Source organism: Poromitra crassiceps (assembly GCF_964638095.1).
Source record: "Poromitra crassiceps genome assembly, chromosome: 12".
Lineage (NCBI taxonomy): Eukaryota > Metazoa > Chordata > Actinopteri > Beryciformes > Melamphaidae > Poromitra > Poromitra crassiceps.
This window is the reverse complement of record NC_139632.1, coordinates 32,473,250-32,498,945: the sequence shown is the minus strand read 5'-3', so window position 1 is coordinate 32,498,945 and position 25,696 is coordinate 32,473,250. Positions and strand designations below refer to the sequence as shown.

Here is a 25,696-nt window from a genome sequence, read left to right as displayed (position 1 = left end):
AGGTTACTGGGGGAGAATGTATCTCCACTTTGTTTCACTATGGAGGTTACTGGGGGAGAATGTATCTCCAGTTTGTTTCACTATGGAGGTTACTGGGGGAGAATGTATCTCCAGTTTGTTTCACTATGGAGGTTACTTGGGGAGAATGTATCTCCAGTTTGTTTCACTATGGAGGTTACTGGGGGAGAATGTATCTCCAGTTTGTTTCACTATGGAGGTTACTGGGGGAGAATGTATCTCCAGTTTGTTTCACTATGGAGGTTACTGGGGGAGAATGTACAGTATCTCCAGTTTGTTTCACTATGGAGGTTACTGGGGGAGAATGTATCTCCAGTTTGTTTCACTATGGAGGTTACTGGGGGAGAATGTATCTCCAGTTTGTTTCACTGGGGAGGTTACTGGGGGAGAATGTACTGTATCTCCACTTTGTTTCACTATGGAGGTTACTGGAGGTTACTGGATGCTACTGGAGGTTACTGGATGCTACTGGAGGTTACTGGAGGTTAATGGGGGAGAATGTAATTTCCGGCAACTAGACAAAGCGGCATAGGTTTTGTTAGCGGCCGTTCTTGCCATCGTTCAAGAAACTATTTTTGACAAGAAGTTCCCAGACGATTGGTAGGTGAAGAATGACATCTCCAATTCTCTGGGAGCTGAGACTATTATCATTATCTTCTCCATCTCTCTCTCCTATCAATGTTCATTAAAGCTTTCCATCAGACTTCTGTTCTAGATGTCAGCGGCCATGTTTGCCCCAACACCCGTCTATAACGGCTGGTCTGTTGCCATCATGCTGCTCCTGCTAGGTTGCTAATGAGCCGCTGCATGTGAAGAGAGCCGTGCACACTGCTGCCTTTTAGGCCCGACAGTTTGGCCTTTTTTGCTGCCAGTCAGGAGTAATTTCCCATGAAGGCCTCAGGCGGGCCGCACCTCCACACCCGCACACTGTGGGCCCATAATCTGTCTGTTGTGATCAGCCGCCCGGCCACCCCGCCAACCCCCTTCTCGCCCCCTTCAGCCGTGTCAAGACCCCCTGTCACCCCCAATGTTTACCCAGCTACTGAGCCCCCCACTCCGGGCGAGATGGTGTCAAGCGCAGCTCAAACCCCTCCACGCTGCCCCAGCGCCTCTCCCTTCGTGCGGCGATCTGCCGGTTTACCTTAGACGGAGCATTCCTGCAGGAAAACTAAACATGTTTAAAGCAATTAATGTGATTAGCGCCGTCTAAACTGTTTTCATAGATAATATCAAAGGTGATATCTGTCCCGTGTGGCTCCAGAAGACACCATGGCCTCCTGTTTGTACCACTTTACTCTACGGGTCGTGTTCATCACTTTAGAAACTATTCCAGCTAATTCTAGGCACCTCCACAGGGACCATATTGAGGGCAGATACTGACATGTGTCATTTGAACATGCATAATGTCCTTCTTGGAAACACTTTTATCAAAAGTGCCTTATGGTACCATGAGCACGTTACATTTTGAGCATGTGTCACCTCAGGAGGAATCAAACCCCTAAGCCTGGCTGTATTACTGCCATGATCTACCTTTTGACCCAAACAGGACCGCGTACTCAAGGGGAGACTTGGTGATTTGGGGGCCCAAGGCAAAGGTAAGCATGGGGTCTCCTGACATTCACCCTTTTCAATCCATCCTCTCTCTACATGACCTTCAAGTTGAGACTGAGCTTACATGCAGTATTGCTAGTAGCAACAGTAGATACTTTGATGAGGGAAAAAGTTGTCGACAAAACTGCTACTGTCCCCTGTTTTTTTATGTTTCCGATTCTCGTTAACACGATATCTCAGGAACGCCTTGCTTCAAATTTGGCTCAAATGTTCACTTGGACTCAAGGATGAACTGATTAGATTTTGGTGGTCAAAGTTCATGTCCGTCTGTTCCATCTAGGGAGCAGGGCTACAGTAGGTAAGAGCGGCCAGGTAGGGATCCCAGCAAACATTTTCACGTATAACGACCGTGTACTGTACGTCAAACCACTACATCTAGTCAGGGTCTAATTATATATCTGGAATGGAAATCGTAGCGACGTAATTCCTCTACTTCCCCACAACGTTGAAATATGCCGCTCCCACAACGGCTATATTCAGATATTCAGATACAAATCTGCACATTGTGCATGCAGCAGCGTTGCATATAGCCTACTGTATGTCCAGATTCAACGATTGTTGCTACATCGAAAGAAAAAAACATGACCTCATCAGGGATTCGATCCTGCGGCGCCTGCTTTGGAGACCCGTATCTTAACCATTAGGCTATCGATTTTGTTAAAAATACTCCCTGGATTGTGTCATATATAGAGTCCTTAACATTGGAAACTTAGCTTTTGACATGACGGCTATTGGAACTTGCATTGCTGCCTCGCTAATTCTGTTTCATGATTCCAACCAGCGATGAGACAGGTATATATTTTATATAATTTACGATAATGTAACCAACGTGACTTGACCATTTATTTAGCAGACAGCACCATACAGCACAACTTCCAAGACCCAGAACACACTGCGTTCAGTTACGGCAAGTCTAATGGGACAATACACCACAGGATTCAGGAAGCTTGTGATAAATACAATAACAGACACTTGCTATGGGTACTTATATGACATAAACGTGTTTTCATATTTAAAAAATGAAAAGGGCGTTCAATAATAGTCGTCATTGCACGTGGAGTGCATGTCACACTGTGACTATCTGATCACACAACAGGTAAATTGTCAATCAAATGTCATTTTATTCAAAAAAAATAGAAAAGACACCTACATGTGGTGTTTTCATAGCAATATGAGATCAATATTTATTGTTTTGAAGGGACAGTCTAAGTCAGACTTTCTGGGTAGATGCCAAACCACAATTCTATCGTCTGGTGACGTCGCGGTCAAAACGATGTTTGCTGGGATAGGAAGGTCGGAGAGATTCGGGATTCGAGGGGTGGGTGGGGGTAGTGGTTGGGGGGATGTGAGTGATTTTGAGGTAGGGGTAGGACCATTGTCCATGTTGAAAATGATTAGCCGTGTTGTTGAGGTATACTCCCAAACATTGCCTAAAGTGCCATAAGGCTGAATGGCCACACCATTGTGCTGTGGGCTTCAAGGTATTTGTGTACTGACTTGTTGGGGGACGCATACAACCGCGATGCTGTATTTCATTTAATTTTTACCTTTTAGCAGGAAATAGTGAAGAAGTGACAATAAAAGTAAGCTTAAAGTCAAGAAGCAATATTGCACTAGAAGTTAAGTGGAATAGGATAGCCCATTATTATATACTAAGATAGCCATGACTCAAGATTGAATATTTTTTATCTGAACAAAGCAAGGGGCGTTTTTCAATATGTAAGTTTCTTTTTAAAATGATGAAAAGGTTGCCTACCTTTGCCTAATGGTAAGACTCTGTACATACTGGTCACATGGTTAGGCTGCTGCTAAAAAGGCTTCTGTTTTCACACATCTTCAATAATAGCAGTGATGGATTTCATCTGAGCAGAGCTGTCTCAATGCCCTCAAATATACAGACATATGAGACTGTAGCATAACGTTCTCCTGCAGGTGGCGCTGCAGTAACACATGAGACTGTAGCATAACGTTCTCCTGCAGGTGGCAGCAACACATGAGACTGTAGCATAACGTTCTCCTGCAGATGGCAGTAACACATGAGACTATAGCATAACGTTCTCCTGCAGGTGGCAGTAACACATGAGACTGTAGCATAACGTTCTCCTGCAGGTGGCAGTAACACATGAGACTGTAGCATAACGTACATGAGACTGTAGCATAACGTTCTCCTGCAGGTGGCAGTAACACATGAGACTGTAGCATAACGTTCTCCTGCAGGTGGCAGTAACACATGAGACTGTAGCATAACGTTCTCCTGCAGGTGGCAGTAACACATGAGACTGTAGCATAATGTTCTCCTGCAGGTGGCATTAGCTCTTGTTTTCCCTCCTGCTCAGTCTGGCTCCCACAGTCATAATACGCTCTACACCATTAACACGCTTTCCTCCATGGACTCCCAACTATAATTTAGCCTCAAATTTGTATGGTGGAAAAGAAAGCAATGAAAGAGTGATGATTTCCCTTATACATAAATAGACACATTTGGCACGTCAATAATAGCCGTGTTTGTTTTCAAAACTCAAATGTCCGGCGCCATATTTCTTCAGGAGGCAGCGTGCACCGTGCGTGCACCGTGATGTTAGTCTGTGCTCTTTCCCTCTCTCTCTCCATCCTATACGTTTGATTAACCTGCCTCTAGAATAATACGGCTCCTCTGGACACTGTTTGCTCTGACACTTTTAGATGTTATCCATGCCCTCGGGTTGGAGCCTGCACAGTAACTATGCATCAGAGTGGGCCTCAGGTTGGAGCCTGCACAGTAACTATGCATCAGAGTGGGCCTCAGGTTGGAGCCTGCACAGTAACTATGCATCAGAGTGAGCCTCAGGTTGGAGCCTGCACAGTAACTATGCATCAGAGTGGGCCTCAGGTTGAAGCCTGCACAGTAACTATGCATCAGAGTGAGCCTCAGGTTGGAGCCTGCACAGTAACTATGCATCAGAGTGGGCCTCAGGTTGGAGCCTGCACAGTAACTATGCATCAGAGTGGGCCTCAGGTTGGAGCCTGCACAGTAACTATGCATCAGAGTGAGCCTCAGGTTGGAGCCTGCACAGTAACTATGCATCAGAGTGGGCCTCAGGTTGAAGCCTGCACAGTAACTATGCATCAGAGTGGGCCTCAGGTTGGAGCCTGCACAGTAACTATGCATCAGAGTGGGCCTCAGGTTGGAGCCTGCACAGTAACTATGCATCAGAGTGAGCCTCAGGTTGGAGCCTGCACAGTAACTATGCATCAGAGTGGGCCTCAGGTTGGAGCCTGCACAGTAACTATGCATCAGAGTGGGCCTCAGGTTGGAACCTGCACAGTAACTATGCATCAGAGTGAGCCTCAGGTTGGAGCCTGCACAGTAACTATGCATCAGAGTGAGCCTCAGGTTGGAGCCTGCACAGTAACTATGCATCAGAGTGGGCCTCAGGTTGGAGCCTGCACAGTAACTATGCATCAGAGTGGGCCTCAGGTTGGAGCCTGCACAGTAACTATGCATCAGAGTGAGCCTCAGGTTGGAGCCTGCACAGTAACTATGCATCAGAGTGAGCCTCAGGTTGGAGCCTGCACAGTAACTATGCATCAGAGTGGGCCTCAGGTTGGAGCCTGCACAGTAACTATGCATCAGAGTGGGCCTCAGGTTGGAGCCTGCACAGTAACTATGCATCAGAGTGGGCCTCAGGTTGAAGCCTGCACAGTAACTATGCATCAGGGTGGGCCTCAGGTTGGAGCGTGCACAGTAACTATGCATCAGAGTGGGCTTCAGGTTGGAGCCTGCACAGTAACTATGCATCAGAGTGGGCCTCAGGTTGGAGCCTGCACAGTAACTATGCATCAGAGTGGGCCTCAGGTTGGAGCCTACACAGTAACTATGCATCAGAGTGGGCCTCAGGTTGAAGCCTGCACAGTAACTATGCATCAGAGTGGGCCTCAGGTTGGAGCCTGCACAGTAACTATGCATCAGGGTGGGCCACTCGTCACCAACAACAGCCTTTCTTGTGAGATCTCCGGCTTGACAGATGGTCCAACACCAGCGCTCTACAGTTTCAGGGTGATATTTTCTCTCACACCTCATTCCATGACCATGCAGCCTGCCTCATGACTGCTGATTTGTGAAGTTTGTCTTAACGTCTAGTATGTTTTGTTTCTGTGTTGCTTGTGTCTGTGTCTTTGACCATAATGTGGCTCAAGCAGTCAATCATTTTGGCTGTGATCGCATGGGACATTTTTTGGAATGCGTTTTGGGCAGCTATCCTGGGTGCTTGAAGTTGAAAATGAACCATTTTAACAGTGCCATTACATTAAAGTAAAAATAGCCCTTCGTGTATTGGAGGAAGCATGTGCTAGTCTAAAACTCTCCCCAGCAGAGAGGGTGGAGCAACGACCGGGACAGCAGGGGGAATTGACCAAGAACATTTGGGGAGAAAATAGGGAAGGGGGCAGCAAATCTCCCCGCTACAGTATGTCTCACAAACTATAAGGAGTTGAATGACCTGTGTTTGTTTCAATAAGTGGGCAGATTAAGACTCTCATACTCATCTGACACACACACACACACACACACACACACACACACACACACACACACACACACACACACACACACACACACAGATCAGGGCGGTCACCCAACACGGCTGTACCATGACAGGCTTAGGTTTCGGCCATATTAGATAGAGTGGTGGTGAATAGAAGGGGCTGCAGGCTGTGCTGTGTGAGTGTCAATGATGACATCATCAATGTAATTATGACATCCTCAATGATAACATCACCACTGTAATTATGAGACATCATGTAACACAGCTCAGAGCACTGAGCCCTGCAGACTGTGCTGTGTGAGTGAATGAAGGAGGCCAGCTCAGAGCACTGAGCCCGTCACTCTGTCACTCTGTCACTCTGTCCTTCTCCGTAACCCTACCTGCTGTCAGCAGGCTGCACTAAAGGTCAGGGGACAATGGACAGCAGCAAGCGCAGCCCGACAGCATGACAGCCTGTGGACCAAGTTGTACCTGAGGACAGCCCAGCAATTCTCCTCGCTATGTGTGGTGGCCTCAAAAACCCTTCACATGGTGAAAATTTGACATTTAAATTTTTTGATATTTCCATAAATTAGAAACTCAACTTTTTGAATGACTGAGTTAGCTGTCTTAGATCAGAAGTTATGAGTATTTTAATCTGTTATGTGTCTAAAAGTAAAACGTAAGAAAAATTGCTTTTGTTAAACATTCCACAACATGCTATTTTCTAGTGGCATTCTACCAAAACCATAAAAATAATACTTTCCATTTTATTTTATGAAAATAATTATTTGCCATGATGTGTAGAATATGAAAGTAACCAAATCACAGTGTGTTTGAGGATTAGTTTACTGATTGGCTGTTGAATGAAGTAATACATTTAAAATGACACCTAGCAGCGGTTCCTCGGTGGCTCAGTGAGTTGAGTGTGTACCATGTAAAGCTCAGTCTTTTCTGCAGTGACCCCGGTTCAAATCCGGCCTGTGATCATTTGCTGCATGTTCTACTCTCTCTTTCTCTCCCACACCCTTCTGTGTCTCTCTCACACTTTACATCTGTCAATAAAGCATAATATACCCCAAAAAGATATTTAAGATTAAAATAGTGTAAATTAAAGAAAAGTTGCATGTCATGAAACCACCTTACCTTGTGCCTTGTGCCTTGTACCTTGTACCTTGTGCCAAAGTTCAACCTGTGTGTGAGACAGGCAGAGGCAGGTTGAACTTTTTTTTAACCAAATTCAGTTTTTTCTCGCTCTCTCTATCACTCGGCCTATGTCTCTCGCCCACAGGAAACCCAGGGTAAAAAAGTTAAATCTCTGCTGTAAAACATTCAAAATCTGATGTGTGTGTGTGTGTGTGTGTGTGTGTGTGTGTGTGTGTGTGTGTGTGTGTGTGTGTGTGTGTGTGTGTGTGTGTGTGTGTGTATGGAGGGGGGGGGGGGATCTCTGAACTGTGCAGTTTATCAGAACCAGTTCAGAAAGTCCCTGAAAACCTGTAATGGTAGAAAAAAATATTGAATTCTTAACATGCATAAGGCTATTCCAGCTCCAAGGACAGTGCAGATAATCATACATATTTTTTTATAATAACACTAAATAATGAATTAAGTTAAATTATATTTACCCTAAAGTCAGGTGCTTTCATCACATTCTTTATGTTATTTTCCTTTAACTTATGCTTTTTTGTCTTCCATCCATAATTTATTTGTATTTGAATAAAAGTGGAAATAGGCATAACAATCGTATTTTAGTTTTTATTACACTTCTAATTAATTTGAGCATATTAAAGTGGGGCGCTAGGCATAAACAACTGGTGACGTGAAAGATAGGGGCGGTGCTGTAATATGTCTCCTCTATTGGGAATCAAACCAATAATCCACCTGTCAGGTTGCAACACAGACACAGGGACTCAACCTGCTGAGCTATGAGCTGTTTGAAGTTCATCTTCTGAATTCTACACACTGTGTTCAGACTGACAACAACACAGAGCATAAAGAGTGAAGTAGGTTGGAATTGAACGAGTGAGAAGCTGTGTATCTGACTGAGCTAGAGTCAGAGACTGACTAGACTCCTACATCAGCTAGCAGTTTGTTTGAGGATTTGTTTACTGATTGGCTGTTGAATGAAGTAATACATTTAAAATGACACTTAGCAGGAGTTCCTCGGTGGTTCAGTTAGTTGAGTGTGTACCATGTAAGGCTCAGTCGTTTCTGCAGTGACCCCGGTTCAAATCCGGCCTGTGATCATTTGCTGCATGTTCTACTCTCTCTCTGTCTCTCTCACACTTTACATTTGTCAATAAAGCATAATATACCCCAAAAAGATCTTTAAGATTAAAATAGTGTAAATTAAAGAAAAATGGCATGTCATCAAACCACCTGACCTTAGTATCATTTTAACTTAGTTTATCAATTGATGTTATTTATTATACATAAAAGATTATCTGCATGTTAATTGTTTTTTCTACCATTACAGGTTTTCAGGGACTTTCTGAGCTGGTTCTGAACTGTTCAACTGCACAGTTCAGAGATCCCCCTCCACCCCACACACACACGCACACAAACATCAGATTTATAATGTTTTACAGCAGAGATTTAACTTTTTTACCCTGGGTTTCCTGTGGGCGAGAGACATAGACAGAGTGATAGAAAGAGCGAGAAAAAACAGAATTTGGTTAAAAAAAGTTAAACATGAGATTCCGCTGTAAAAAGTTCAACCTGTGTGTGAGACAGGCAGAGGCAGGTTGAACTTTTTTTAACCAAATTCAGTTTTTTCTCGCTCTCCCTATCACTCGGCCTATGTCTCTCGCCCACAGGAAACCCAGGGTAAAAAAGTTAAATCTCTGCTGTAAAACATTATAAATCTGATGTGTGTCTGTGTGTGTGTATGCGGGGGGGGATCTCTGAACTGTGCAGTTTATCAGAACCAGTTCAGAAAGTCCCTGAAAACCTGTAATGGTAGAATTTTTTTTTTAATAATAACTGAAATAATACTCAAACCAATAATGCACCTGTCAGGTAATGACACAGACACAGGGACTCAACCTGCTGAGCTATGAACTTTTTAGGGCTGATTTTCTGAATTCTACACACTGTGTTGGGACTGACAACAACACAGAGCATAAAGAGTGAAGTAGGTTGGAATTGAACAAGTGAGAAGCTGTTTATCTGACTGAGCTAGAGTCAGAGACTGACTAGACTCCTAGTAGGAGTCTAGTCAGATTCTGACTCTAGCTCAGTCAGATAAACAGCTGTTCAAATCCAACCTATCTCACTCTTTATGCTCTCTGTGTTGTTGTCAGTGTGAACACTGTGTAGAATTCAGAGAGTGACCTCCAAACAGCTCATAGCTCAGCAGGTTGAGTAGCCTCTTTCCTCTGGCTGTCGCCATTCAAAACTGACTTGAGACTCGAACCCACGACCTCAAAAGTGATTGAGGCATCTACTACTGCAGGGTAGCAAGCTAAGCCTCTGGGCCACCAGGTCAGACCTTTTTAGAGTGGTTTTCTCAGTGGTTTTTACTCTTTCCTCTGGCTGTTGCCAGTCAAAAGTGACTGAGGGTTGGGCGGGCTGACTGTCTGTAGGAGGCGCTCTGTCAGCCAGTGTATTTCCAGCCAAGTTAAAGAGATGGGAGACCAGTTTGAGGAACAACACTTCTCCTCTGTCGGGAATCGAACCCAAACTCAACCCTTCATGCAAAGACAGAGAAACAGCTGCTCATCCCGCTGAGCTGTTCCTCAGTATGGATGTTAGCATCTGATTTCTACAAGTTTTCATACTGACAACAACATGGAAGGCATAAAGAGCTTGACAAGTGGGCTTTGAACCAGTGAACAACTACATGACAAGCAGCAGTTTATCTCACTGAGCTCGAGTCAGAGAGACGTCGCCTGGTCTTCTTCATCAGCTTATTTGCTTACAGTGTTCAAACTACTGATGATAAAGAAGCATCACAGGTGGAATCCTACAATCTCCAGCTTGTATTTGTAAACATTTCTGAAGCCACAGTCTGATGCAAGGATTGAACCAACAACTGGCCCATGTCCTCCAGCACCAAGCAGGCACCTGTCTCCTGCACCTCTCTGCCTCCCTGAGCGCTACATCAAACCAAACAGGCACCTGTCTCCTGCACCTCTCTGCCTCCCTGCTGCTACATCAAACCAAACAGGCACCTGTCTCCTGCACCTCTCTGCCTCCCTGCTGCTACATCAAACCAAACAGGCACCTGTCTCCTGCACCTCTCTGCCTCCCTGAGCCCTACATCAAACCAAGCAGGCACCTGTCTCCTGCACCTCTCTGCCTCCCTGCTGCTACATCAAACCAAGCAGGCACCTGTCTCCTGCACCTCTCTGCCTCCCTGAGCGCTACATCAAACCAAGCAGGCACCTGTCTCCTGCACCTCTCTGCCTCCCTGCTGCTACATCAAACCAAGCAGGCACCTGTCTCCTGCACCTCTCTGCCTCCCTGAGCCCTACATCAAACCAAGCAGGCACCTGTCTCCTGCACCTCTCTGCCTCCCTGCTGCTACATCAAACCAAGCAGGCACCTGTCTCCTGCACCTCTCTGCCTCCCTGAGCCCTACATCAAACCAAGCAGGCACCTGTCTCCTGCACCTCTCTGCCTCCCTGAGCCCTACATCAAACCAAGCAGGCACCTGTCTCCTGCACCTCTCTGCCTCCCTGAGCGCTACATCAAACCAAGCAGGCACCTGTCTCCTGCACCTCTCTGCCTCCCTGAGCGGTACATCAAACCAAGCAGGCACCTGTCTCCTGCACCTCTCTGCCTCCCTGCTGCTACATCAAACCAAGCAGGCACCTGTCTCCTGCACCTCTCTGCCTCCCTGCTGCTACATCAAACCAAGCAAGCACCTGTCTCCTGCACCTCTCTGTCTCCCTGACCGCTACATCAAACCAAACAGGCACCTGTCTCCTGCACCTCTCTGCCTCCCTGCTGCTACATCAAACCAAGCAAGCACCTGTCTCCTGCACCTCTCTGTCTCCCTGACCGCTACATCAAACCAAACAGGCACCTGTCTCCTGCACCTCTCTGCCTCCCTGCTGCTACATCAAACCAAGCAGGCACCTGTCTCCTGCACCTCTCTGTCTCCCTGACCGCTACATCAAACCAAACAGGCACCTGTCTCCTGCACCTCTCTGCCTCCCTGAGCCCTACATCAAACCAAGCAGGCACCTGGCTGTCTCCTGCACCTCTCCCTGACCGCTACATAAAAGCCAAGCAGCCCTCAGATAGGGTGACAGCTAAGTGGCTGCACAGAAGATCCTCATGTCAGCGTATTGTTGCGGCCTGTGGCAGTCAAGGCTGGGTATTGATGTCAAGCTAGCGTCCCTAACGTCCTCCTAAATACCTACATGGGGTTAAACTTAGGTACATAGGTTACATTGAACTATGCTCTCCATTCTATGTAGGCTACTGTAGCCATACACTTAGTGACTCTATATACAGTCACATAGGGGATGTTGCCTCGTCAACCAATCAGCCGTGTGGTCCGCCTACGAGTGGATATGTGAGCAGCCTCATCAATAAGGCAACACAAATCTGTGCTGTTCATTGGCTGAGTGGTCGGGATCAAATGGGCCGGTCCTGGTCGGAGATGAGCCTGTTTACAGTCACTGTCACTTATCTATCTCATGTAGAATACACAAGTCACTCATCTCATATTCTATGCATTACGAGCCATTAGCCGGCGCTATACAGCCGACTCCAGTTTCCCCTTGCCAGGTAGGTACGCCGGCGGCCTTGCGGCAGGTGTGGGTGCGTGCCGCTGTCTCTCAAGTGGACGTGTTGTTCTTGAACAAAGCTCTCTGGAAGGGCCGCGTAATTCAAGAGCCATGGAAAAAAATGCTCGCCATTATTGTGCCCCCGTGTTCTTGAGCAACCTCTTGTTTTCCCAAACGGGCCTTTTCCACTTTGACATTTTCATCAAGAGAAAACTTGTTTTAATCCACAACATGAAAGGATATGATAATCATCCAAGAAAACATATTTTCCCATGTCAGACATAATACAATCCTTAAAATCCTTAATAATATCCCATCCGCATCCCAATAATACATCCTAAAATAGCCACAGTTCTCCCTGTGGTCAAGTTCCTGACCCTACCTGAGAGTCACAGAGGTACATATTCTATACAGAGTCACAGAGGTACATATTCTATACAGAGTCACAGAGGTACATATTCTATACAAAGTCACAGAGGTACATATTCTATACAGAGTCACAGAGGTACATATTCTATACAGAGTCACAGAGGTACATATTCTATACAGAGTCACAGAGGTACATATTCTATACAGAGTCACAGAGGTACATATTCTATACAGAGTCACAGAGGTACATATTCTATACAGAGTCACAGAGGTACATATTATATACAGAGTCACAGAGGTACATATCCTATACAGAGTCCACAGTGGAGCACAATTTGCCAGCATTGCCGTCTTTGATCTAATTCTTTATGTGTGTGTGTGTGTGTGTGTGTGTGTGTGTGTGTGTGTGTGTGTGTGTGTGTGTGTGTGTGTGTGTGTGTGTGTGTGTGTGTGTGTGTGTGTGTGTAACTGTGTGTGCATACAGTACATGGGGGCATTTGTTTACTTCCCTGTGCGTTCCAGCCATACACTAGAGCAGACTGTATACAAATATGGACGTACACACAAGTACACCACAAGTGACCGTATTTGGACGAGAAGAGCCGCAGCCACCTGCTATTGGTCAACGGACCGATTTTAAACAGCCTGCTTGTCTCTCAAAATATACTAATGGCCCTCCACACAGTTTTGGTTAATCAAGCAAGTTCACCTAATGATGAAAGCTCTATCATACAGTTTGTAGACAAGCACCAAGTAGGAACAACACAGGCCAGAACTAATGTTTTCAAATGGTAAACAAAATCCTTAGAGTGCAATTGTATTGTATGTGATTTTTTTTATTATAACCCATAATACGAGAAGCAGCTGGCCCCGCCCCCAGGTATTTTCACATCGTCTAATCTGGCCCCCATTCAAAAAAGTGTGGATACCCCTACAGACTGTCGAAACGGGTGAGTTGTATAAAAATGCACCCGTTGTACCGTTGTTACGAATGGTGAAATTAGCTATAGAGACCATTTTTTGGGGTACCAGACTGTAAACATGTGTATTCCTGCTGTAAAGTTGGGCATTTTAACATGGAGCTGAATGGGGAAGGACTCCCTTTTGGAGCCAGTCTCAAGTGGCCATTCGAGGAACTGCAGTTTTTGGTATTTCTGCAATGGCTTCATTTTTCAGACCGGAAGGTTGGAGCTTGGTGGTTCCAGGACATTCCTGCTCATTTGCATTTGTGTTTATGTGTCTGTATCTGTGTGTGTTTTAATGTGTTCCTGTGTGTGTGTGTGTGTGTGTGTGTGTGTGTGTGTGTGTGTGTGTGTGTGTGTGTGTGTGTGTGTGTGTGTGTGTGTGTGTGTGTGTGTGTGTGTGTGTCCTCCACAGTTCGAGGGCTGCAACAAGGCGTTTTCGCGTCTAGAGAACCTGAAGATCCACCTGAGGAGCCACACGGGGGAGAAGCCGTACCTGTGCCAGCACCCCGGCTGCCAGAAGGCTTTCAGCAACTCCAGCGACCGAGCCAAGCACCAGCGCACCCACCTGGACACGGTCAGTACTGCAGCCTTTGCTCTCTCTCACCTCACAGTTTTGGCCATCACTCTACCTGCCCCTCTCCTGTTTAACCCATCTCAAGACGGCAGCTCCAAATAGTCTGGCTACTGCAGGTAACACTGCTCACTGCACTGCAGGTAACACTGCTCACTGCACTGCAGGTAACACTGCTCACTGCACTGCAGGTAACACTGCTCACTGCAGGTAACACTGCTCACTGCACTGCAGGTAACACTGCTCACTGCAGGTAACACTGCTCACTGCAATGCAGGTAACACTGCTCACTGCACTGCAGGTAACACTGCTCACTGCAGGTAACACTGCTCACTGCACTGCAGGTAACACTGCTCACTGCAGGTAACACTGCTCACTGCACTTCAGGTAACACTGCTCACTGCACTGCAGGTAACACTGCTCACTGTGCTGCAGGTAACACTGCTCACTACACTGCAGGTAACACTGCTCACTGTGCTACAGGTAACACTGCTCACTGTGCTACAGGTAACACTGCTCACTGCACTGCAGGTAACTGCTCACTGCACTGCAGGTAACACTGCTCACTGTGCTACAGGTAACACTGCTCACTGCACTGCAGGTAACACTGCTCACTACACTGCAGGTAACACTGCTCACTGTGCTACAGGTAACACTGCTCACTGCTCTGCAGGTAACACTGCTCACTACACTGCAGGTAACACTGCTCACTGTGCTACAGGTAACACTGCTCACTGTGCTACAGGTAACACTGCTCACTGTGCTACAGGTAACATTGCTCACTGCACTGCAAGCCGGACTGCTGAGAGGCTGGATTCAGAATGAAAGTAACTTGACTTCAGCACTTCCATGTCAGAAAACACACACACACACACACACACACACACACACACACACACACACACACACACACACACACACACACACACACACACACACACACACACACACACACACACACACACACACACACACACACACACACACACACACACACACACACACACACGTGCACATGACAGCACACAAGGCTTTAATTTGTGGCTGTTGATTTGTGGCTGATTGGTGAATATTTACGACTAGGTATAAATAACAGAAAATGAATGAATGAATGAATGTGTGTGCCCAGATACGTATAACACCCAAAAGTTGTGCTAATACCCCCTCCTGCACTGACATGAAACTGCCTTCCAAGACCCAGTTGGTGCCCATTTCCATGCCTTGCAGTGTTCCACTTGACTGTGCGGTCAGTCAGTGAGTGGTGTGACCTCACTCTGCCCACACAGGTCAGTCAGTGAGTGGTGTGACCTCACTCTGCCCAGACAGGTCAGTCAGTGAGTGGTGTGGGTGTGGCCTCACTCTGCCCACACAGGTCAGTCAGTGAGTGTTGTGGCCTCACTCTGCCCACACAGGTCAGTCAGTGAGTGATGTGACCTCACTCTGCCCACACTGGTCAGTCAGTGAGTGATGTGACCTCACTCTGCCCACACAGGTCAGTCAGTGAGTGATGTGACCTCACTCTGCCCACACAGGTCAGTCAGTGAGTGATGTGACCTCACTCTGCCCACACAGGTCAGTCAGTGAGTGATGTGGGTGTGGCCTCTCACTCTGCCCACACAGGTCAGTCAGTGAGTGATGTGGGTGTGGCCTCTCACTCTGCCCACACAGGTCAGTCAGTGAGTGATGTGGGTGTGGCCTCACTCTGCCCACACAGGTCAGTCAGTGAGTGATGTGGGTGTGGCCTCTCACTCTGCCCACACTGGCTGACACAGCACAGGTCAGTCAGTGAGTGATGTGGGTGTGGCCTCTCACTCTGCCCACACTGGCTGACACAGCACAGGTCAGTCAGTGAGTGATGTGGGTGTGGCCTCTCACTCTGCCCACACTGGCTGACACAGCACAGAGCATCCAATGATCACTTCCCCGTTTGGGCCCGTCACAGACTGGACTGGGATCAGCTCCCTCAGGCCCGGTCACAGTTTGGGCCCGTCACAGACTGGACCGAGGCTGCCAGCTCAGACAGAGACAGTCTGTTTCTCTAACCTGTGGAAAGCTTGAGTCAGCCATCGCTGCCACTCCCCCTGTCCCAGTAACGTCCCACTGTATCACCCTCCAGCCAGCCGAGTACATCAAGTACTAAACTACACAACCCCCGAGTACATCAAGTACTAAACTACACAACCCCCGAGTACATCAAGTACTAAAGGAACACTTCAACCCCCGAGTACATCAAGTACTAAAGTACATCAAGTACTAAAGGAACACTTCAACTTCAAGGATTTTCAACCAGCTTTGTATCATTTCAACATCAGTAGTATATCAGAAAACTAAACAGTTTTGCAGGCATTCATTTAGTTTGACAGTTATTGAGTTGATTTGAGTTCAGTTGTCGACCAGTGATGTCATTCATGCGCAACTGACATCACTGGTCCACAACTTAACTCAAATCAACTCTGAATAACTGTCAAATAAAAAAAAATGACTTCAAATATGTTGACAGTTTTCGGATATGCTCCTAATTTTGTAATTACAAAGCTGGTTGAAAATCAGCAGAGTGTTTCTTTAAGTACAGCTGAGGCGTTTGTAGTTAGGGTTAGTTGCAGTTGAGTATTTCCACTTAGGGAACTTTTTTTTACTCCACTTTTACATTTTAAATTTCAAAGTAAATATCTGTTTATTTACCCCACTATTAGATCTAAACATCTGCTATTATTATTTATCTGTGGGGCTGTGACTATGTTACTAGTCTGGTAAAGCATACTGATCACCAGGGTGGGGGCAAGGCCATTTGGCCGTCGGTCTCACAACATGTTTAGGGCACAAAGGTCATTGAGTGAAATAAGAGGATTTGAAGCCTACAAATAAATAACTGACTTTAAAGTGCAGTGACTGCAGAAAAGACGTTTTTGCCGTTCCTCCGAGTGGATTTGAATTGGATTCGGTGATGCTGATTGGCTGAAGGAGTTGTGTGTCAAGGCAAGTAATCGCTGGGGGCGGGCTGGAGGCCAGACTGATCTGCAGAATGAAACCGAATGTGAGGTCATGTGATCAGTATGGATAGAATGTGAGGTCACGTGATCAGTATGGATAGTTACTACATACTTTGACAAAACAAATAAAAAATTAGAATAGTCCCTAAAAACTTCACCAACTTCAAACCAACCAACCTTAAAAAAAGAATAGTTCATCCATCAAAGATCTGAGGCATCCTCACTTTATAAATCAAAGGCGTGAGACTGAATCTGTTCTTTGAAGTCATTCCAAAATATGATTAATCAATTTGCTAAAAACAATTGCAGCCTACAGTAAAATGTATCAATTGGTGCAAAATGATCACTGTCAATTTAACTCTGTGAGTGTAAGAATCAACACTATGCCAGGTGTTTATTTAACACGTCTCTATAGTTTTGAACTCCACTCCAATCAACACTTGTCACCTGCAAATAATTGTCACCAAAATCACTGAATCAACAGTTATTAACACTGGAGAATGACCCAAAACATTTCCTCAAAAACTATTCTGTAAGCTTTAAAATTGTTAACAGGCTTTCGATTGATCCACAGTACTTTTTGTGCCAGCAATCAATTTGTGACAGATGTCGTCATTTCTTGTCAGATGGTGGATATAACTCTTTACTTTTTTGCCCTACTTGACGTCAGGCTTTTGGATGTGAGACAATGCATTGGTGCCACTGAGCAGGAAGAGAGGCAGCTGTTAGCAGATCTAATGCACACATTTCTGTTGCAGAAATGATGCATTGCATGTACTGTTTCATTAATAATACATAATATAATATTAATCATTTGTATTTCAAGGAGATTTTGCCCCATGCCCTCTACTGGCCAGCAGTCTCTGCTCTTGGTCCATGTAATAGTAAATCACCCAGAACTTTTACGCGAGCAGGATTTTGAATAAGCACTTCTGTTTTTCTAAAGGTTTCCAATTAACTTTTACCTCAGAAAACAATTTTCTTCCACCATTGACCACCACTCTCTCTTTCCACAGTAGGTTAAACGATACAGCCGATCTGGTCTGGACGCTTACGGCCTGGCATTAACACCCTGCTCAGGCCAGCTACGTACCGCCGGCGCTGCCAGAAACACTTTGGGGAGAAATCATTTTCAAACTGTAATGATATTTATTCTAGACAGAAGTTGAGCTTTATTTTCGGCTCCGGGTTCGGCACTGTATTGGGTGCGTTGCTTAGCAAAACAAACATGGCGGAGATGAGTGGCGCTGCGAGCGCCTTGGAATAACAATGTGTTATTTACAGAGAAGGCCGAGGTATGGAAGCAGAGCTAATAAAGACGTGTATCGCCTTACACTTTAATGGCCACCTCATATTCCTGGGCATGAAAAAAATGCCATGAGGGAAAAATCCCTCAATCAGCTACGAGCTCTATTTGCTTGGCTAATGAGAGGAATGTGAAACGATGAGGAGGCCATGACAGTGCAGTCATTTTACACATGTCCTTTCTGTTACATTCATTTGGCCCCCCCCCCTCCTCCCCTCCTCATCCCCTCACTACCATCGGCGCGCGCACACACACACACACGCACACGCACACGCACACGTCATAAAACATAACAATATGCACATTGATTTCTTCAAAGATAATCTTATTTTTTCAGAGCAACTAAAACATTGTGTCCTGTGATACTGCTGATAAAGTAGAGTTTAGTCTATAAAATGAGTATTTTATTTTATTTCATTTCATTTATATGAATGGTGTCATATTGATGCTGTCCGTGCAGGAGATTGGGGTTTGGTTACTGTAATGGGAGGAGAAAGGGGATTAGACCGACATGCAATAGCAAAATGGAACAAAGTGTAGGCAGCCAACTGTAACATCCTGAATTTTAAAAAAAAATCAAAATAACAAGGTCTGCAGGCTGTAAAGCCCCTGTGTGAGGTCTTATAGTGAGCTGATAGTGAGGTCTGTGTGAGGTCTTATAGTGAGGTCTTATAGTGAGCTGATAGTGAGGTCTGTGTGAGGTCTTATAGTGAGCTGATAGTGAGGTATGTGTAAAGTCTTATAGTGAGGTCTGTGTGAGGTCTTATAGTGAGCTGATAGTGAGGTCTGTGTGAGGTCTTATAGTGAGCTGATAGTGAGGTCTGTGTGAGGTCTTATAGTGAGCTGATAGTGAGGTATGTGTGAGGTCTTATAGTGAGCTGATAGTGAGGTCTGTGTGAGGTCTTATAGTGAGCTGATAGTGAGGTATGTGTGAGGTCTTATAGTGAGCTGATAGTGAGGTCTGTGTGAGGTCTTATAGTGAGCTGATAGTGAGGTATGTGTGAGGTCTTATAGTGAGCTGATAGTGAGGTCTGTGTGAGGTCTTATAGTGAGGTCTGTGTGAGGTCTTATAGTGAGCTGATAGTGAGGCCTGTGTGAGGTCTTATAGTGAGGTCTGTGTGAGCTCTTATAGTGAGCTCTTATAGTGAGGTCTGTGTGAGCTCTTATAGTGAGGTCTGTGTGCGCTCTTATAGTGAGGTCTGTGTGCGCTCTTATAGTGAGGTCTGTGTGAGGTATTATAGTGAGCTGATAGTGAGGTCTGTGTGAGCTCTTATAGTGAGGTCTGTGTGAGGTCTTATAGTGAGGTCTGTGTGAGGTCTTATAGTGAGGTCTTATAGTGAGGTCTGTGTGAGCTCTTATAGTGAGGTCTGTGTGAGCTCTTATAGTGAGGTCTGTGTGCGCTCTTATAGTGAGGTCTGTGTGAGGTCTTATAGTGAGCTGATTTGACACCTTATAATTGATCTTTGTCTTTTCTCTTTTTCCTCCTTGCTCTCTTCTTACTTCATCTTTGAATTCTGTGCCTTTCTCAGCTCAAAGGTAGGACTTTCACTTTGCCCTTATATAAACACTGTTGATCACTTTCACACTTTCACTTCCTGAGTCTTCTGCCACTTTCATTCGTAGCTGCCTCGCTGTTTTCTGTATTGTCATTCTTACAACAAAGTGCATTTTGAGGGTGAACTCTGCACATCGCTGTCAACTGACCTGAAATACCTTCTCCCTCCCTGTAGAAACCGTACGCGTGTCAGATCCCCGGCTGCACCAAGCGCTACACAGACCCCAGCTCCCTGCGCAAACATGTCAAGATCCACTCAGCCAAAGAGCAACAGGTGCGTCGAAAGGTAAGACGCACAGAAGGTACAAGAGTCCAGGAGGAGAGAGAGAAAGAAAGACAGAAAGATCTGCTTCTCAACGTGGGGCTCCCTGACAGGCTTCCTAGCAAGTTGATGAATTGTTCGATTTTAGCATTCATTTATATCAAGTCAACTTGAACTAGTTACATTTCAAGTTAAAACTTACATTTCAAGTTAACACAACTACTGTAGAGAAGGTATACAAATGTGTTTTGTTCATAATCTCACTGTTATCTCTCTACCTACAGATAGTCATGGAATTCTGAACAAAATCATATCTCAAATGTTCTTAAATGGGGGTCCGTGGCCCTAACCTGACAGATGGTTTGTTACACGGAACCTTGTGACCTCGTCTTTGGAAACTGTTTAGAAAAGGGCAGGCACGTTCAAAATGACCTGGCAGGTGATTGGATGAACCATCTGTCACCGTCTATCACGGGCTCGCTTCTGGCTGTCGTCACACCTGCTCCGGGATGCTGATTGGTCCAGTCCACTGCTGAGACGGAGTTAAACCAATAGCTTGGAGCGTGGCAAAATGGATTTCTCGTGCGCTCGTGCGCTCGTGATCTCGGTTACTGTGGACCTACTGTGTACTAAATCAGGGCTCCTTCATGATATAAAAATCGCACCCAGGTGTTGAAGTAAGTGGTGCAGGTTTGCGCAGGTCAGACCCTTCTCCCCCACCCCCCTTTTCTCTGGCACTGTGTGTGTGTGGGGCATGTTTCACCGGCTGACAGCTCAGAGGAACGCTCCGGGTCTTTATTAGGATCCTTCAGCTTGACAGCTCAGAGGTCCGCTCCGGGTCTTACCGGGTCAGGAAATCCAATTGGTTCAATCCAACAGTGATTCTTTACAATGTGCTCTTGAACGTGGAGCCCTGGCACTGTGTGTGTGTGTGTGTGTGTGTGTGTGTGTGTGTGTGTGTGTGTGTGTGTGTGTGGAGCCCTGGCACTGTGTGTGCATGTGGGTTTCACCCTAGAGCCCTCTCTCTCTCCCCCGACCGTCCAGTACCATCTCGCTCTCTCTCTTCCTTGTAAGGCCGGGGGGAGGAGCCTATAGGTGAATATTTCATGCTAACCTGCGGTGAAATCACGTGCGCACATATCGGCTCAAACGGACACACGTGTCACACAAAAAAGGTTGAGAATCACAGCTCGAACCTAAACTGTCTAGAAGCTACTGTCCATCTTTTGCTTGGTCAGCTTCCAGCATGACCTAATCCACCTCAATAATGGCCAGGCTAGGAGCTTCACTTAACAGATCAGTAGGTGTCAGCTATCTGCTCTGCTGCGTATTCTTCACAGCTCCGTTGGCCTGCTTTACTTTAGGGGCTGGGAGGCTCGGAGGCGGATGGGTTTGAAAATAATTTCCCCAACAATAGATCAGGTTTGAGCACATTTCATCATGTTCATGGTCAAAAGCCCGTTCTGTTCCCCGCCTGCACGAGGGTAAACAGGGAGAGAATGGGCTCATTGTTGTGGAGGGGGCTGGATAGTGGCAGGCTGGACGATGTGTTGCTTTGCTTAGCGTCATAAAGGGAAACATGTGTGCTTGTAGCATTGTTAATAAGCTGTAGAGCACAATCCCCCAGTGGCCAGATGTTATGGACAAATGTCAAACAAACGCTCGCACACTCCCTCTCTAGGAGCGGCGGGCGGAGAGAAAGATGACTGTTAGGAGTGTCGCGGTGGAGAGAAAGATGACTGTTAGGAGTGTCGCGGTGGAGGGAAAGATGACTGTTAGGAGTGTCGCGGTGGAGGGAAAGATGACTGTTAGGAGTGTCGCGGTGGAGGGAAAGATGACTGTTAGGAGTGTCGCGGTGGAGGGAAAGATGACTGTTAGGAGTGTCGCGGTGGAGGGAAAGATGACTGTTAGGAGTGTCGCGGTGGAGAGAAAGATGACTGTTAGGAGTGTCGCGGTGGAGAGAAAGATGACTGTTAGGAGTGTCGCGGTGGAGAAAGCAGAGGCCAAATGATATGTGATGAATGGTCTGCAGGGCACTCAACCAGATAACACGCGTACACACACGTTTATTGACATATCGGTGTGAAATCACAAGTTGTCCAAACGGTTGCACACGACGACGTCTGAACGTTGGTTCCATTGTAATTTGTGTGGAGTAGATCTAGATCACTCACAGATAAAGCTGTTCATTTGTGTGGTGTAGATCTAGATCACTCACAGATAAAGCTGTTCATTTGTGTGTTGTAGATCTAGATCACTCACAGATAAAGCTGTTCATTTGTGTGGAGTAGATCTAGATCACTCACAGATAAAGCTGTTCATTTGTGTGGAGTAGATCTAGATCACTCACAGATAAAGCTGTTCATTTGTGTGTTGTAGATCTAGATCACTCACAGATAAAGCTGTTCATTTGTGTGGAGTAGATCTAGATCACTCACAGATAAAGCTGTTCATTTGTGTGGAGTAGATCTAGATCACTCACAGATAAAGCTGTTCATTTGTGTGTTGTAGATCTAGATCACTCACAGATAAAGCTGTTCATTTGTGTGGAGTAGATCTAGATCACTCACAGATAAAGCTGTTCATTTGTGTGTTGTAGATCTAGATCACTCACAGATAAAGCTGTTCATTTGTGTGTTGTAGATCTAGATCACTCACAGATAAAGCTGTTCATTTGTGTGGAGTAGATCTAGATCAGATAGATAAAGCTGTTCATTTGTGTGGAGTAGATCTAGATCACTCACAGATAAAGCTGTTCATTTGTGTGGAGTAGATCTAGATCACTCACAGATAAAGCTGTTCATTTGTGTGTTGTAGATCTAGATCACTCACAGATAAAGCTGTTCATTTGTGTGGTGTAGATCTAGATCAGATAGATAAAGCTGTTACCCAGCCACTTAGTTCATTGTTGTGATTGAAATCTGTGGGAATAATTAGAGGGGAGAGTCGACTGTCAGGATAATCCTGAAGAACGTCAGAGACTCTAGACCGTAATCCAACCACAAACTCAAAAAATGGACTTGGTTTTATTAGACAACTAGTATGTATGTATGTTCAGACTATGATGGACAGACAGAGGGGGGGGGGGCAGGGGAGGAGAAATATGTGATTATGTAACTAATGCACTTTATAGATGTTTTTTTTTTATACGTTTTTTATATATCTTTATATGTTTTGCTCAACCTGGTTGATAGCACGACACAATAGCAAAAAAAACTAAAAGTATGTTTATGTTTGGTTCACTGATTATCAAACTACAAAGTTCTGATGGAAACAAGCTGGGGATGAGTGTTCCTGTTTTCGTTCTGGTTCCAATGAGCTCAGTCCACAAACAGCCCTTTCTTCTCCCTGTATGCAGGATTTAGCTGTTTTAATACACTATGGGAAGCAGTAGGCTATACATACTGTATGCAGGACTCTGCTGTTTTAATATACTATGGGAAGCAGTAGGCTATACATACTGTATAGCCTGCGGTGGCGCTGCGCACGCGGCGACCCGGCTGAGGGCAGCAGATGGTAACCACTACTGCCTGATGTCAACCAAAGTGCCCTTCTGGGACATGTATTAAACTGATTGATTGATTGATTGATTGATTGATTGATTGATTGATTGATTGATTGTATGCATGACTCTGCTGTTTTAATACACTATGGGAAGCAGTAGGCTATACATACTGTATGCATGACTCTGCTGTTTTAATACACTATGGGAAGCAGTAGGCTATACATACTGTATGCATGACTCTGCTGTTTTAATACACTATGGGAAGCAGTAGGTTATACATACTGTATGCAGGACTCTGCTGTTTTAATACACTATGGGAAGCAGTAGGTTATACATACTGTATGCATGACTCTGCTGTTTTAATACACTATGGGAAGCAGTAGGTTATACATACTGTATGCATGACTTTGCTGTTTTAATACACTATGGGAAGCAGTAGGTTATACATACTGTATGCATGACTTTGCTGTTTTAATACACTATGGGAAGCAGTAGGCTATACATACTGTATGCATGACTCTGCTGTTTTAATACACTATGGGAAGCAGTAGGTTATACATACTGTATGCATGACTCTGCTGTTTTAATACACTATGGGAAGCAGTAGGTTATACATACTGTAAATGGTAAATGGTAAATGGTCTGCATTTATATAGCGCTTTTATCCAAAGCGCTTTACAATCAGTAGGTAGTCTACATTCACCCATTCATACACCGATGGCGGCAGGCTGCCACGCAGGGTGCCTACACACCATCGGGAGCAATTTGGGGTTAAGTGTCTTGCCCAAGGACACAACGACAGCAGCTGGGAGGGAGCGGGGATCGAACTGCCAACCCTTGCGTCATTGCCCGACCCGCTCTACCTCCTGAGCTAAAGCCGCCCCGCCATGTATGCATGACTCTGCTGTTTTAATACACTATGGGAAGCAGTAGGTTATACATACTGTATGCATGACTCTGCTGTTTTAATACACTATGGGAAGCAGTAGGTTATACATACTGTATGCAGGGATTCTCATGCAAGCACCCGAATCCAGATTAAGACCTTAATTTCTTGGACCCAAATCTGAACATTTTTATTGTTTGATATGATTTTGTGCAGAATTTCACGGCTATCTGTATCTGAGACAACAGAGAAACTATGTTCAAAATAGTCATTCTTGTACATTCTGTAATTATGTTCTTCTTCTTGTAAATGGAATAATGATTAAGTTGAACAATTGTGGGGACCCACTGGAACCCCCTCAAGGACCACTGGTGGAAACATGGGTTTACAGGGATTCAAGTTCATTGCCATTGCTTGTTGTCAATACTGTTCAATCTACGGCCAATAAGAGCAGGCAGATCTTACTGAGGCAAATTCCCCCTATTTGTTGCCAATGTCTTGATGTCAAGATGTGTCTGTTAGCCTGAGGACCTCAGGGTGTACCTCACTGAAGATGTGTCTGTTAGCCTGATGACCTCAGGGTGTACCTCACTGAAGATGTGTCTGTTAGCCTGATGACCTCAGGGTGTACCTCACTGAAGATGTGTCTGTTAGCCTGAGGACCTCAGGGTGTACCTCACTGAAGATGTGTCTGTTAGCCTGAGGACCTCAGGGTGTACCTCACTGAAGATGTGTCTGTTAGCCTGAGGACCTCAGGGTGTACCTCACTGAAGATGTGTCTGTTAGCCTGAGCACCTCAGGGTGTACCTCACTGAAGATGTGTCTGTTAGCCTGAGGACCTCAGGGTGTACCTCACTGAAGATGTGTCTGTTAGCCTGAGGACCTCAGGGTGTACCTCACTGAAGATGTGCCTGTTAGCCTGAGGACCTCAGGGTGTACCTCACTGAAGATGTGTCTGTTAGCCTGATGACCTCAGGGTGTACCTCACTGAAGATGTGTCTGTTAGCCTGAGGACCTCAGGGTGTACCTCACTGAAGATGTGTCTGTTAGCCTGAGGACCTCAGGGTGTACCTCACTGAAGATGTGTCTGTTAGCCTGAGGACCTCAGGGTGTACCTCACTGAAGATGTGTCTGTTAGCCTGAGGACCTCAGGGTGTACCTCACTGAAGATGTGTATGTTAGCCTGAGGACCTCAGGGTCTACCTCACTGAAGATGTGTATGTTAGCCTGAGGACCTCAGGGTCTACCCCACTGAAGATGTGTCTGTTAGCCTGAGGACCTCAGGGTCTACCTCACTGCATACCTCAGTGACTGACTGTAACATTTTATTACAGAGAAATCTACTGATATATGTGGCAAAGGTCAGCTGTTCAGCACTGATCCTTAAGGCAGATGTCCCATAGACACCCAAAGTCACG

At 45.7% G+C, this 25,696-nt stretch overlaps 1 protein-coding gene across 1 annotated transcript in view; it reads left to right on the top strand.

Annotated features, from left to right (window-relative positions):
- glis1b (GLIS family zinc finger 1b) overlaps nucleotides 1–25,696 on the top strand; it is a gene marked incomplete at both ends in the record, with an annotated part of 136,162 nt that overhangs the window by 37,558 nt on the left and 72,908 nt on the right. The window contains 2 exons of the mRNA XM_083647347.1: nucleotides 13,616–13,777; nucleotides 19,801–19,911. Of these exons, the coding sequence (XP_083503473.1) occupies nucleotides 13,616–13,777; nucleotides 19,801–19,911 (273 nt within the window). The remainder of the gene's footprint in view (nucleotides 1–13,615; nucleotides 13,778–19,800; nucleotides 19,912–25,696) is intronic.